Source organism: Anopheles gambiae, chromosome 2, assembly GCF_943734735.2.
Source record: "Anopheles gambiae chromosome 2, idAnoGambNW_F1_1, whole genome shotgun sequence".
Classification (NCBI taxonomy): Eukaryota; Metazoa; Arthropoda; class Insecta; order Diptera; family Culicidae; genus Anopheles; species Anopheles gambiae.
In genome coordinates this window covers 67858005-67873634 of record NC_064601.1, presented here as the reverse complement: position 1 = coordinate 67873634, position 15630 = coordinate 67858005, and the positions used below count along the sequence as shown (strand labels likewise).

Genomic DNA, 15630 nt, shown 5'->3' with positions numbered 1-15630 from the left:
TTTGGTGTGTTCGTAAATTAGACTTTCTTCTATCGATGGACGATGCCGACGAACTCAGTTTGCATTCATAGCCTTGGTTTTTGATGAATAACAAAAGCTAATTTTTTGTGAAAATATTTAGGTATTGTTGAAGTATTAAATGGCTACATGACCAATAGGAAACATCATTTCTGCGCGAATCTAGAGGAAATCAACGAAAAAGCCGCATCACAGTTGATTTTAAATATTTTTTTTCTAATTTCGCTTAAACTGCACCAGTTTAAGGAAAGTTTAAGGGACTTTGCTCGAATTTCCGGTTATTCGTGCTCGAAAATGTCAATTGGGAACTCGCCACAAAATTTGAATGTTGCTCTTCGCATGAGGCCGTATTTTCTGTATAATTTTATAATTTTTTAGGAAATCTAACCAGCTTGGTTATCTTATGCTTTCAAGAAATATTTGCCTCATTATGTCAACAAACGATAATAATTTATTCCGACTTACCGCGCCCGTCGTTTGCTCCCTGCAAGAAATGAAAGAAGAAACGAGAAATTGTGGTGAGTTGCGATCTAGCCGAGACACAAACCCCGATCGCGTGGGGAATATATTTCTTTGATCATCTGTCTTTGTACTAAAACCAGTAGCACAGTGTGCTACTGAAAAACGCAACTGATGCGGTTCATACGCGTCTCGAATTAGAAATGACCAACGTGGTATCCCTTACCTTTTCTGTCCGGCGTAATCGATGAACTGCGGTGTACTGTCGTGTACTCGAACGTCTTTTGGAGTGATCTCTTGCAGGTCATCCATAATAAACATCCTGTCCATCATAGGGCTGAGTGGATGGCAAGAGCCACCCAGCAGATCGTCAATGTTGGTATGACGCGAAATAAACACGGGTGACTGGGTGTCCTTCCGTGTGCTAAAACTACCACCGTCTGCCGGAACAGTCGTGCCGCTGTCCATCGATACGATCGGAAGCGTCTGGACGCTCGTTTGCACTGGAGGGATCATCGTCGAGGGAATGTTATCGTACGGGGAAGCTCGACCGCCAGCCTCTCCTTCCGGACTGGCACGATCGCCTAGTGGTGGCGTTTCGCTAGTCATCGGCTCGATTGTGTAATCGCCCGTAGGGAATTTGGGCAAGCCGGCCACAAAACTGGTAATGCTTTGCAGCTCTTGCTCCACCTGCGCCTCAATGTCTTCGTTTTGAAGATCGGCTTCCTCTTCGCCGTGCTGCTCCACGAAGGATGATAGCTTGCGTGGACTTCCGGCACCCTCGTCCGGGCTTTCACTGCTCATCCACCATGCCCTTTCTCCCGATTCGATGCGAGTTATACGGTACTTGGTAGGACTGGTTTGCTTCCCACTCGCTTTGGAATTGAAACTATTGGAACGGCTTACTACGTTCGATTTTGATCCCGATCGTGATACGGGTGCATCTGAGGTTTCCAACATCCACCAGGGCTGCTCACCGGACTCGATACGCGTTATTTTGAATGGCTTCGCCTTCACCGGACTGCACTCACGAATCGACTCATTACTATCGACACCGTTCTCACCAGCGTCTGCTGTCACAGCCGCGTTCGCCTGCTCGTTCACCTGCTCGTTCACCTTATCTGAGCTATACAACCACCAAGCCTTCTCTCCCGAAACGACTCGAGTAAGCGTGATACCTTGGCTTCGCGGTTCCGGGGTAGGCTCCTTCGATGGTTCTTCACTTGCAGATGTGCTGCTTTGACTGCTACCAGAGCTCTGCTTGCGCGACACATCAGCCATAGCCTGTTCCCACCACGCTTCATCTTCTGCTTCGAGCTTAAACACCGTATAACCAGGACTCTTTTTACCCCCACCGACTGATTCTGGAGTTTGTTCTTTGCTGGGCTGCTTGCTTCGCTCACCGGATGATTTGGCCGCTACGTTCTCGGTGCTCTTCATCCACCATGCCCGTTCGCCGGACTCCACTCGCGTTACTCTGATCGGTCGGAAGGGACTCAACGCTTGACTCTCGAATATGCTCGTTGCAGTAGTACGCCCGTCATCGGTCGTCATCTCCGTACCAGCAGCCATATCCTGCCCAGTACCCGGTTCCAGTTCAGGTACCGGTTTGTTGTCATCCTCTGATAACCACCATGGCTTTTCACCGGACTCAACGCGCCTGATCCGGTACGTAAAGCTACGAGCACTCGGAACCGTATCCTGTACGGTTGCCGTTTGCTCAAAGTTACCCGAACGCCTCCACCACATCGCTTGTTGGTAGCCTGAGTTTGACTTTTGATCTTCTTCACAGCCTTCGTTGTTTTGCTGTTTCTCGTCAGCTTCATCGCCATCGTCCTCCTCATTGCTGGAATCATCCTTTATACTTTCCATGTAATGTGTTCCTGCCTCCCAACCTGATTTTCCATTCGGATCCGCGGCCAAACTTTCAGACATGCTCGTTGTGCTGGCATTATCATACCAGCTAGTCGCGCTGCGATTTTGATTGTTTACAAAATTCGTTGCCAATTGAATGGCACGCAATAGCAGCTCATTATTCGCGTTCGATGCGTCCGTTGCGGCACTAAGATCTTCCTGTTCGTTCGGGGCTGTTCGGGTGATTGACTGTTCACGATCGGTATCTGTGCCGGAGGAGCCACTGCCACTACTCGTCTCCTCCGAACTGGTGGATGAGGATCGATCGGATCGTTTTACAAGCTTCGATCCATTTTGCTGCCTTACGTGAGGAATGCGACTGGTTGAACCATTCGTTTCAGCAACTGGTGTTGCCGTGGATGCCGATGAGCTGGACGATTTGCTTGACGATGTGGACGATTTGCGCGGTCGTTCAGGTGCTGGACCCATGTTAAGTGCTGATTTGCGGAAGTCCTTGTTAGCCACCGATCTAACCGGAGATGGACTGTCCTTGGCCGGTGCAGGAGGAGGCTTTTCGGGTGATTTCTGTTTCGGAGGCGTTTTCTGCTTCCCAGTTGGGCCGCTTCCAGTAGACGATCGACTGCCCGTGGATTTAGAGCTATTGGATTTCGATAAACTCAACTCCTTCACTCTAGCAGCTAGCGTGGATAGCTCGCGTTTCTCAGGTACGTCACTCTTCGATGAGCTTACACTTGTTTCGCGGCTAAAACTGGGACTATCACGGCTATACCGGGACGATGCACTCGAATAACGCGTATACCCAAGTGTCGGGGAGGATGAGCCATACTTTGGCTCTATAAACGGTGACCAGCTACGTGTGGAAGGTTGGCCATAGCGCAAATATTTCGTTGGATCGTCCATTCGATCCGACTGAATCTGCTTGTCAGCCGTTTTGACTGGGAGAAGCTGCTTCTGTATAGTTTTTTCAATCGTTTTACACATTTCTGCCCTGCGGGCTCTTATGAACGGAGTTGTACCTGGTGGTGTTGGAGATGTACCGCGCGTTACCAGCGTTATTTCAATGAATATCTTCGGTTCTGGCTCAGTGCTGCTTTCCGTTTCCTCTGATGATTCTTCAGACGACGAGCTTGTGGTGGTAGTTTCCGACGAACTTGATCCTTCCCGTTTCTGCTCTTCGTTTGATGCTGTGCGTGGTTCCGGTGAAAAGATCTGACTTGCGGTCAACGGTGACGAGCATTGGGAAGGTTCTCGAGATTGCGAGCTTAATCGCAACCTAGATGAAGGACGACTTGTTCGAGATGCTATTGCCTCACTAGATGTCATGTACGATAATGCAAGGTCTGCGATTGGACTTTTAGGAACGGGACTAGCACTGGCTCCAAATCGATTACCTACTCCGAGTGCACTGTTCGATCGTCCATATGGACGGTACGCTCCCGAACCTCCCAGTCCATACTTTTCGCGCACAGACTCCGCTGGACTTGGTTCTCGTGAAGTCCGGCGTGGAACCGTTGCCGGACTGGGATCTCGACTACGGACCTTATTGGCAATTCCTGGGCTGGGATCGCGCGTTTTTCGTCCAGTGCCAAATGTCGAGGGCTTTGTTATACCTGTTTCATTGTTTTTACGGGATGTTCGTCCACTCAAAGACGCTGTGGTTCGTTTCGGGTCAGCGGGACTAGGGTCTCGGGAGCGCACTTTGCTTGCATTATTATTGAGCGTTGGAATTTTTCTCGCTTCAGCCGGGCTAGGATCACGCGATCGCACACCTGTCCCAGTTTTGATAGTGATTGAGCTCGTAAATCGCTGTTTTTGATCAACGGTATTGCTCTGTTTGTTGCCACCTAGCGATTGTTTAATTTGCTGCACTGGCGCAGGACTTGGATCACGAGAGCGTGCAGCTGTGGCGATCATTTTATTAGCTAGCTGTAGCCGCCTTTGCTCCATGGGACTCGGTTCACGCGAGGTTCTCGTTCGTACCGTTGGGCTCGGATCACGAGAGCGTGCTCTATTCTGCCCGAAAGCGGTGCCACTCGATTGCCTTCGATATTCATTGGGAGCACTCTGCTGCGGAAGTTTCGAGCCGGACAGTTTGCTGGCTATAGCTAATGCATATCCTCCAGTACGTTTGGGCTCGACGACAGGACTTGGATCTCGGGATCGTGCCTTCTCCGTGACAGTTGTTGCCACGGGACTTGGATCGCGATGCCTAGTGCGTGCAGTGATTGAAGTTGAAGAGCTCGTTCTCGTTGCCGGACTAGGTTCACGAGACTGCTCCCGAGCGACTCCGGTGCGCCCATACCTTGTATTGAACGTTACGGGAGGTGCATTTTCTTTCTTTGGCTTTGTGCCAACCTCTTTGGAGGATTGGGTTTTATTTGTTGTACCGCTCTTCGTGGATGAATCGTCGGTCGCTGTTACATCCTTGGTTGAACCGTACTTTGCCGCTATCAGAGAAGACTTCTTCAACGGTGCGGGTTTGCTTTCCTTTATTTCTGCTTCAAGCTTCTTAGATGTTTCGATTAAACGCTCCTTTTCACGATCACGTTCTTTTTCGCGTTCCCTCTCCCTCAATTCGCGCTCCTTTCGTCGTTCTTCTTCCTTCGCTTTGTCTCTTTCCCTTTCCTTGTCCTTGTCGGCTGCTAGGCTCGAGTATCGGCTGATAAAGGAGGAAACGGTCGAGCTTGGAGCTGTGGTCGTAGATCGCGGAGAACGATAGCTCCCGGAAGATAATGATGGACGATAGCTGCTCGTGGAACTCAACGAACTGAACCGGGACGTCGTTGAAGGTTCGGTCGAGAACTGAAGAAAGAAATTTAAAAAAAATACATATCAGTTCTACTGTCACGGTTTGGATCAGGATGAAACAATTCCAAACAATAATAAATGAACTGCACTGATGGATTGCAGGCTAGTTTTATTTACTTTTTCCCTAGTTTCGAACACCCATCACTGTACGTATGTTAGAAAAAAAACAAAAACACATTAATTAATGGGAATTCCGGCAAGCGTCAGATAAATAGGTGTTTAAATGCCTACACAACGGATCCTAAAACATACACGTTTCACTAGATTAAAAGAAAAACCATCGATCAATCCTAAACATGAGTCTTGCTGCAAGTGCCTTTGCATGAGCTAAATTCAGAACTGCAATTGCAATGCCAACAAGAACATTTTGATTCCTGGCGCCAACCGTATGCTTCTATCCGTTCATTTTTGTTTTGTTTTTTTTTTGTCACTATTTTCCATTTAACTCAGACGAAATGGATTTGTATACGATGCACTCTTCTAGCATTTCAAACGAATGAAGCGTTTGAACGTGTTAACCAATCGTCACCTAGTCTACCAACAGTTGGCATCAATTTCACATTACTACGTACTGAATTTCCCGTGGTGCTCTGGCAACTTGCTTCTATTTGTAACAAGGGACTCGTGATTCTACAGAAATAGCACGGAAACGCAGCGACGTAAATATCCCAAGCAAGCCAACCTGTCAATCAGTTCGCAACAAATCGCGTACTTGCGTGCGTTGCAAAGCCATACGTCGGCACTATCGGTGACGACAGCTGAACGCCATTTTATCCACACTTGTACGTAAAACATGGTCACTACAAACACAACGAAACAATGATATGAGAACATAACGAATCAATTGCATGGAAACTTCCTTAAACAACTATTTCCTTACAAAAACACACACACATTATCAGACACATCAGTAGGTTGTGTCTGTAACAGGGGTAGTCAAACGTCAGAAACAGGGGTAGTCAAACAACAGCAGACACATTACAAGGAAGAACAGGGGAATTTATAATGGGTGAAACATTGATTTTTTTCGCATCAATTTAAATCAAACACAAAACAACCGGACATTTGTAGGACATTGTAGGACCGGACATTTGTAACAAGAGAACTATGGAGGAAACACATTCGGAAGCTTAATTAAACATTCAACACAAGATTTGGGCAGGAAGGGGAGGGACGAACAACAGCAATACATACTCTTGAGCTCCGATAGGAGCTTGGCAGACTAGATGATGCAGAATACGACGAAGAGCTTGAATTGTAACTGGACGTAGACCAAGGATACTGTAATAAGCCGGAACAAACGTGTATCAGTATCAATTTAAGAACAGGAATGAGGTTCCGTGTCTAGAACACAAGGGAATATTGCTCCATCAAGAGATATAACCTGATGTTTCTTACCAGTTATCTAGTATTGTAATATGTGTTTTCTTAAGTAATAGTGTAATAGCGGCATTTGTAGTGGTATTTTTGGCCAAATTGGCATGTACTGCTATGTCTGATCAAGAACTATCCAACACAACAATAAAAATCATTGATTTACAAGCCTTATCTTCCATACGTATTTCCATTTTTTCTGTTTAATCAAATTCTAAGCAACTCTAACCTTCGTTCTAGCCTTAAGTAAATCTAGTTTGAAAAACAAAGAGTTCGAAAAAGTGTTTCGATTCCTGAAACTGGAACTGTATTACATATGATGAGAAAATCAACGATGGATTAAACTGCCGTGTCATTGCAAGCAGCGTCTCATCTCATCTCAGATCTAATTTCATGAACCAAGTGGCCTGGACAGTGCGTGCATATTATTTTTTTGAATAGATAAAGTGCATCAAACTGGCATTTTAATAGTTTCGAAAATGCATTCACTTTGCATCGATGCTCGAGTGTCTTAAAAGAGACAGATGGAAGCGATACATAACGGAAAATAACAGCTACGAGGAACAGAATATTTACAAAATTTCCACAGGCTCAAGAACTCATAAATAAATCCTAATACTCTTCTCAATCACATGGGTCAACTGTGATCAAATTCAAACAAAATGCTTCTTTCGTGCATTTTGTATTTTTTTCCGAATTTTTAAATAGCAATACATACTAAATATGTCACCATAAGCCAATCGTAATTTCTCTACATAGACTGGATTTGTCCAAGCAAATGACGAATTAAAAAAACCGAAATATCATCTTCTAATGACTACAAGCTATATTTAGTCCTCATGCTATGACCTGTTTTCCCTGTTCGCAAATCCAATTAAGAACTTTGCCATCTACCGCTAAAACTACACACTTCGACGGGTAAACTCCATCCAGCCCTGTGAGAGGGCGTTGAAAAGACCACTTTTCCCACATCGTAAGCAGATGCATTACTGCTTCAAGCACCATCAAGAACTTCGTGTTTGATGTACTCTCGCGCAGCTTTACACCCACTAGGATGTGTAACTAAAAAAAACAACATACACTCACACATGTAAACAATGCACACAGCAAAATGTCTTGCATCCATCAGCACTCCCAACCGCACGTTTTACGAGCATCGGCATTGAAAATTCATGTTTAAAAATGCTAAACAAAACCATCGCCTGTGATTCTTAGCGTAGATTTCCACATTGCACCGAGTGAAAATCTTTAACAACGTGTGGACTTTGGTCCCACGAAACGAAGCATCGAAAAGAGTGTCATAAATTGCTCTGCCTTCGTGAGATGTAGGCACTCCCCGATGATTCATAGGTTACGGTACACTAACGACAAGCGACGGCGCGTGGATCTCTGTAACAGACGGGATCTGCAATAGAATGGAAAGTGTTGCATCTAGCTTAAAAAAGAAAATGTTCTAAAATAGAACGATCGACTGACTCAGCTGAGATGGATGACAACGATCTCCAAGAACGCGATAGCTTACTGATTCCTAATTTGTTACTCATAAATTGAATAGAAGGATTGAGAGATCCTCCTCTATTTGTAGTGTTTGACTAATATGGAACCACACTATAGACTTTTATTTTAAATATCGGTCATCGACCGTTGGTAAAATCATGTTTTGGTTTAAATTTACATAATTGTATATTGTGGATTTGTGTTCATATGAACTAAAATATGAAACTCTTGCAGAACACGAATGTGTAATTGTGAATGTGTAACATTATCTAGAACAAAAACCTATTTTCAAATTCTACATTACTTGCCTTCTTTACAAGCCTTTTTTATACTTACATTGTAACTTCGATAAGACATGTTGATGGTTTTCGTTTAAACTTTCGTTTTGCTAAATGAATCGTTCCAGCGATGGGTGAATCCAATGCTGTTGAATATATTTTCTGTGCCTCAATAGTTTGGTTAGCTGTGGTGATATTCCTTAACTGAAGCACTGGCATACTTTTTCTGCACCAAAATTAATTTTACACTTGTACCGATTCAATGGTATGATTTCATGTTAAACACTAGAAAATGTGTATTTTTTTTAAATTCACTTTCCCGATTACGATACTAAACTTGGCTTATGGGTGCTAAACTCGGGCTGACCTATTGAAACTTTTTCACTATTTCACAAACACTTGCATGATCACTTATATTCTTGGTCTTGATATTCTACAACTCCAAGCACCAATCGGCTGGCTGCGCAATATTGGACTGGAAAAGTCCGAGGAAAGTGGCATTAGAGTAAAATTTAGTCCGTTGCAAAATCGTCACTTTTCACTGAAAATCTAGCTCGCCCACTTGTTGCGTCACTCTTACTCCTCCCGATCCAATCCGATCGGAGCGATTTTGCTGCACCGTGAAATGAGCTGCATGCAGCCCTAGATCACACAGAACATAACATATCCTCACCGGCTCTGGCCCTTATCTAACGGGAGCGCTGTGCTTAGAGCACACTTCAAACCGAGATCACGAAACACATTCGCATACAACACACTCGCTCGTTGCGGTGTACCATGTGCTGCCCGGGAATGTTTTCGCGCACAAACGTTCACTCACACACGATCACGATCACTGCGCAACGTTCGTCTAGATCTCGCCGGATTCACATGACCAACTGGGAATGCAACGATTCCCGAACAGATGCACAAGACACACACTTCCAGCCAACGGCGAACACACGCGCACTGGGTGTTTCCTCGCGAGAGAGAAAAACTGGTCCGATTTTCCCTTCAGCACGCACAGGCAAAGCGTATTGGTGCAAAAGTCACATCACGCAGCGCATAGAACCACATTACGCACACGATCGCAAACATCTACTCAGACAACCACACACACATGCAAATACTCTGACCGCCGGTTGCGTCGAGTGGACTATTTCGATGGCGCAGTCTTATTTTTAGATACTGCCTGTTCTCTGCTCCCTGTCGCTTCTAAGTAAACATCACATTCAAACAACGAAAATGCGAAACACACAGCACACCTTACGGCTAACTGCTCCGGGGTTGGCCAACGGGGACACCAACACGCCAGACAGACTCTTCGCATGCGAAACGTGCGCGCAAGTTACATAGCAAGCTGTTGGCGAACTGGATAAGCTACGCGCATCGCTTATCGGAAGAAGTTATCGAACAAATTCAGCTGATTCCAGCCGGCTCCGTTCTGTACCAGCACATACAGATAAAACGTGTAGATGTAGAACCAGGGCTGCAGGTGGAGCCGCTTCGCAAACAGGAAACCACCGACGGAGCGTGAAGAGCGCAGTATGGCGGCTGTTTTACCGTACAGCAACTTCCGTACCAACGCCCCCACGAGATAGACGACCGTGACCAGAAGCAGAATGCGGCGCAAGTGTATCAAGAGTATTGCCATCACCGCCCTGCAGTCGCCACCAGATAAATAAAACCTTTTTTCAGCTCACGCCTAGTGCTCCTTTCGCTTCGAACACGGCACCACAAGCAAGCCGCAAGTAGCTTGTGCTTTTCTAGTGCAAGATCTCATTAGACACAGGTTCGTTGACAGATAGCGTACACACATTCGATTTTTCGACAACACACTCGCTGCGTTTGTGCATCCACGCCCGCCGTTCGTGAAATTCGCGACCTTTTGCGCTTCTTTTTTCGCTAATGTACGTTCGCGTTAGCTCAACCGTTAGGTTAAAGGGCTCCCCATCGATGTACAGTGCGACCGGCTCGGAAACAATGGCAGTGGGGAATAAGTGCTGGCTCGCTTTCGAGAAAAGGTTGCTTCACGTGAAGCGGTTCGTTGATACTAATGGTACCGGCAAATCGTAGACCAGCTCAATGGTCACACCAAGAAACAAACTTAAATCACTCGATCGCGAGATCGGTCTAGCAAACATGAAAATGACAAATACCCACAAACCACGTGCGTAACGCGCATGTCAGCAGGTCAGTTTCAAACATCCACACGTCCACACCAAAACCACAAACATAACCATTGCACACATATTCAAACAGGTATCGTTTCTTATCGAGAGAACACTAAACCACACAGTTTCGCTTGGACTGGTGAGAGATGTTGAAGATGAATGAAATTTTTATCAGCGTACCACATCTGATCTATAGCGACTTGAAACGAACGGCTCGTTTGGAATTGTATCTTTTCACGCGATTTTGGAATAGAAAATCGATAAAAATTAAACAATAGCCACCATCGAGCAGAGCAAACATTCCATTTTATTGGACACGACCATGTAGCCCTATTTCCATTTCAGACTCCAACCAGCAACGCTTCAGACATTCCTCAACACCATCAACTGCTCTCGTCAGACAACCGGAAGACACCAACCGTATCTTTGGCGACTTATATTTAGCGCGTCTAATGCAAAGCCGCATCTCTTCGGCTCGTGCGACATCAGTTGGTACGCGCCAGCCACCCGGCTCGATGTGAACGATCCGGCCGAACGAAAGGGAACGATCACGGGAGCAGTTAAATAAATAACAATTAAAGTGTCAGATTAGCCGACGACAACGCCATCGGGGTGGAGGAAAATCCCGCTACCGAGATGCGCTTACCGAGGAATGCAAGCCAGGACGAGATAGTCGAGCCATGTCTCTGTACTGGCTTGTTAAGTCGCTTCGTATCAAACTGCCTTGCTCTTTGCCTTCTTGCGTCCTTTCCGCTAGAAACTCCATCAAAAACCCGCGGGCAATGCGCGTGAGGAATATTTCAAGGACAGACGGAAAAACTATTTCCGACATCACGTGTGTGCCATCGACTTGTTAATTTACCTATCGAATTGTTCCATGTTTAGTTCCATGTATTAGTGAAATGCTTTTAGTATGCGGGTCGTCGAGCAGTTAATACATAGAATAGTCTAAAACGTGAGATAGCGAACCAATTAAATTTACTGTGTCCCTTCGGATACTTCAACGCTCCTCTGACTATTCATAATTTTATTAATTGAACAATTAAAATGCTTCCAGTGCTAATAGCTTCGGTAATCTATTGACCAATGCATCATTGTATTGATAAAAAAACACTTGTTAAATATTACACTTCATACACTTCCCTGCCTCAATTTCCAAATCCCAATCTTACCAAACCAGTATTACTACAAATATCCGTTCCACCATTTTACCTGCAACTCCACCACGCCAGCTCGTGGTTTATTTTCCCTGTCCATTCAACAATCGGAAGCTCCCGAAAATCAGTGTGCCTGTGTGTACGTTCGTGGCCATTCAAAGTGGCAGATTGATTCGTTTGGTAAATCTGGCAAACATCAATGCACTCCATTTGAGCCCTCGCGGCATTGAACGAGTGATTGCAACGAAAATCCCCAACCAATGGCTTCCATTCGTGCTCCAACGACCATTCCACATCGGCCACAGGCCCTTCGGCAAACTATTCTACAGGGCCAGAGGGCACAAGTGCCGCAGTGTGAATAAATCATACCAGTTGGGAGATGCCAACTGATTTCCCAGCATGGCGGATGGTCCTCATTTTCACAGCGTGGCAAATCGTTACTGATTCTCATAAATCACTCATCGTCCTCTTGTCATATTCCACTGCATTCTTCACGTAAAAGCGAACCGTAAACATCGTTACGCCTGTTTCCGGTATTAGTGCACCGGTTGCAGCCATCTCGTTGGAATAGTATGTGTGTGTGTTTTGGGCAATTTCTCTCAATCGGCTTTTCCAACTGCAACTATTATCTGGCCAAAAACACATACTCCACTCCATTCTTGATTCGTTGGACGCGTAGTGGTTTCTTTCGGTGGGATTTTGCTCTCCACCGACACTGGCATTCATCGGCTTGTTTACCCAAAAACATTTCCCGGCTCTTTATTGATAGTTTTGGCTTTGTGGTTCTATTTTTGCCATATGTAAACAAATAAATAAACCACAGTGACACTAACAACTACCGTTTTCACTCCAAAGCCCCTAACTGGCATGGTTGGCAAATTGGAACACCAAAAATTGACTAGAAACTGGAAGAGTCGAGCACGAATCTTTAGAAAAGCAAACACAAACAATGTACTCTATCATTGGTGAGTGTTGGGTTTGCAATTTTCCAATACCTTATTGTATCCGTTCCATTGATGCGGGGTTTGTATATATCAGACATCAAAAGCAGCCATTAATTGTCACACCGTGTGTTCACTGTACTGATGGAGCAACATGGTTCTGTTGACAGAAAAATACACCAACACTTTAGCTGATGATGCAACGGCTTTCCATTCGAATCAAGCCTGCTCTCACACGCCAGATTTGGGTCATAATTCTTCCGCAATCGTCGTACGCAAGGAACACCCGCATGCCAAAAACCGCTGACTAAAACCGATGGTAACCCGTCACGTGTCCTAACCAGAGTGTGTTCACGACACCTCTTTACACGCCGCAACGGGTAGGTTTACTGTGACTGACGAACATCCAACGCAGAGTTTCTGGGGTGACGCATTAACGGTGTCCACCAGGCGCTGGCACAAGTAGCAGAGAGCAGCAGTTTGACCTACATTCTACAATATTTTAGTCACTCCGTAGGACAATCGTTTTCCTTCACGAGAAACTACGTAGACGAACATTTCCCCACGATTCGATTGCATCGTTGCATGTTTTGAGTGTGCCCGTTTCTTGGTGACATTTGCCCACTGCTGTTTATTTCCTGAGGATAAACGAAAAGTATAATGTTGTACATTGGTATGCGTGCCTGTGTGGGATATACTATTCTTGTAGTCGCTCAACTTCACAGTCATTCAAATCCGAACAACAGACAGCATCGTAGCAACGTACATTGCAGACGTTTGCAACCATTTCTTCCACAAGCTGTGTCTCGTTTCACACAGCCACTGTACAAATCATTTGAAGTTTTTGCCTTCCTACATTTTGCCTTTTTTGAAATAAAGTCGAAAAGCGTAAACTCCATCATTCAATATTTAGTTTGTTACCAGATCCCACCCTCATTTGCACGTGCATGCATCCGAGCTGCAAAGCTTATCGCTTGCTCGGTACGACACCACACAGATGGAATCTGTGCTGCAGATGCTCTCCATTCTTGCATGGTGAAAGAGCCGCCTACCCCCGTCGTCTAATCCGTTCATGTGTCACGAAAATCCCACATGTCAGAACTCTAGCAAAACTTGCTTCTTAATCCTTGTGTCGACAGGGATAAATTTATGCCCAGATCTTCTACCCGCTTGAAAAAGGGAACTTTTCATCAGAGTGCTTGCAGAACACTGCCTTTGTGCAGTTTATTAATTCGATCATTTTATTATTACTTCTATTTTGTTTCTCCTAGTGAGAACTACAATTTACATTATTTTCATACATAATTTCCTCTTGATATAAAGACTTTTTCATGCGTGACAAACTTATTGAGGTTTTAACAGACTTTTTAACATATTCACGTTACTGGACAGGGGCCGATCGATGCTTAGTTGTATAAACGCACAAACTCCTACAAGGCCGAACGGATTCAATTCCCATCCACATTGAATTATAAAGTGAAAAGAGCACCCTCATAACGAGTTCCCCCTTATTACGAGTTTTTTGCATAACGAGCAAATCTAAATGCTAAACAAATACCTCTCTAAACGAGTAATGTCTCGCATAATGAGCAATATTACAGGGATTTTTAAGCCAGCTCAACATCGTAACACTATTTTTCGAACACGTTAAACGATTGTCATCATCGTACATACAATTCGAATCCGTAAACTCTTTTCGATTTGGTAACACTAGATTTTGGACCTGTAAAATCCCAACTCGAATCTGAAACATGTATGCTGGCTGTCTTGTCATCTATTATTCATTTTCCAGATTCGAGTTTTGATTTTACGCGTTCAACACCTAGTGTTACCAAATCGAAATGAGTTTACGGATTCGAATTGTTTGTACGATGTTGACAATCGTTTAATGTGTTCGAAAAATAGTGTTACGATGTTGAGTTGGCTTGAGAACCCCTGTATTTGCGTTTGTGATATATTTTTTGCTGCCGAACTGCCATGCTTCAAGCCCGCCATTGGTTCATGCCCGTCATGGGTTCAAGCCCCGAATGGAACGTGACCCCATAGGTAGGACTGTGACTATCATGCTATGGTAATAATTAAGTCATTGAAAGCCAAGCCTACTGGTGGTACATGCAGGCCTTGACCGACAACGGTTTTTGTGCCAAAGAAGAAGAAAAATGAGAGTTTCAAAGAACTACTAAGTATCGTTTAATATAGCACTATTTCGAGACGGAGAAGTGCCATGTAATTGTGCACAAGTGTTTCTTGCATTTCGATACTAAGATTTGATTGACGCCTTATCTACAAATTGCAGACATTTCAAGTAGTTTCTTATGAGGGTGTTTGTGTTGTAGATTTGATGTCAATGACATTTAACGAAATCTTATTTCGTGCTGGAAAATATTTACCACAAGCAAATTTTAAAGTGTGATGAAACTGGATCATATCGGAAAAAGTCTATCAATACATGTCAAACAGCTGCAGAAGAAGCTCTGCCAACTGAAGCTTCCAACCGATAAAAAATCGTTCATCATAGTTATTTTGGCCCATTGCAAGTGGAGGCTTAAAATTGTATATATGCATTTGTACCAGCACATCTGCGGGTTTTGGAACCAATTATTTTACTTTCTATACAAATTATATGAAAAGGAGTCTCTCACATAACGCGTTTTTCGCATAACGAGTGCGTAGCTGGAACGGATTGAACTCGGTATGCTAAGTTCCATTGTATACTGGGCCAACTAGAGCCAATCTTCAGAATTTACAAATTCTTTCATAATTTGGCAATCAAAAGATTATTGTGGATACAAGCTAGAATCATAAATCACCATGATTTTATAATAATTGAACGTAATTGATTACAATGATTTGATAAACAAACATTTCCAATACAATTACTTCATAAAATGTAATGAATTTACTTCTTTTTGTTCTTTTGGTTTTTTTGCACTTTTCCGTTGCCACAACCTATGCGACCAAACCGAATTAAACACTTTGTAGTTTTAAATACTAGTAGCGTTTCATTTATCGCCATTTCTTCATATAGAGTGATGCGAATTAACAATAACTCAATCTATAACTAACCATA

The 15630-nt window shown here is 44.3% G+C and overlaps 2 protein-coding genes across 12 annotated transcripts in view; both read right to left on the bottom strand.

Annotated features, from left to right (window-relative positions):
• Positions 1-15630, bottom strand: part of LOC1275084 (FH1/FH2 domain-containing protein 3) — a 70252-nt gene that overhangs the window by 53245 nt on the left and 1377 nt on the right. For 3 of the 11 annotated variants that reach the window (XR_009764624.1, XM_061641976.1, XM_061641978.1), the window contains exons 1-4: positions 8368-9183; positions 6355-6441; positions 704-5154; positions 484-502 (exon numbers count right to left, since the gene is read on the bottom strand). Coding sequence is in view for 10 of the 11 variants with exons in the window: in XM_061641976.1 (XP_061497960.1) it covers positions 484-502; positions 704-5154; positions 6355-6441; positions 8368-8388 (4578 nt within the window). In the remaining variant the exon portion in view is untranslated. Of the gene's footprint in view, positions 1-483; positions 503-703; positions 5155-6354; positions 6442-8367; positions 9184-15630 lie in introns of those variants that run through there. The other 8 variants (XM_061641973.1, XM_061641971.1, XM_061641974.1 and 5 more) reach the window with 6 other exon arrangements.
• LOC4576457 (uncharacterized) lies at positions 9480-10678 on the bottom strand. Its single transcript, XM_061641983.1, has one exon. The coding sequence runs from the start codon at positions 9940-9942 to the stop codon at positions 9682-9684; it is 261 nt and encodes an 86-aa protein (XP_061497967.1). The 5' UTR covers positions 9943-10678; the 3' UTR covers positions 9480-9681.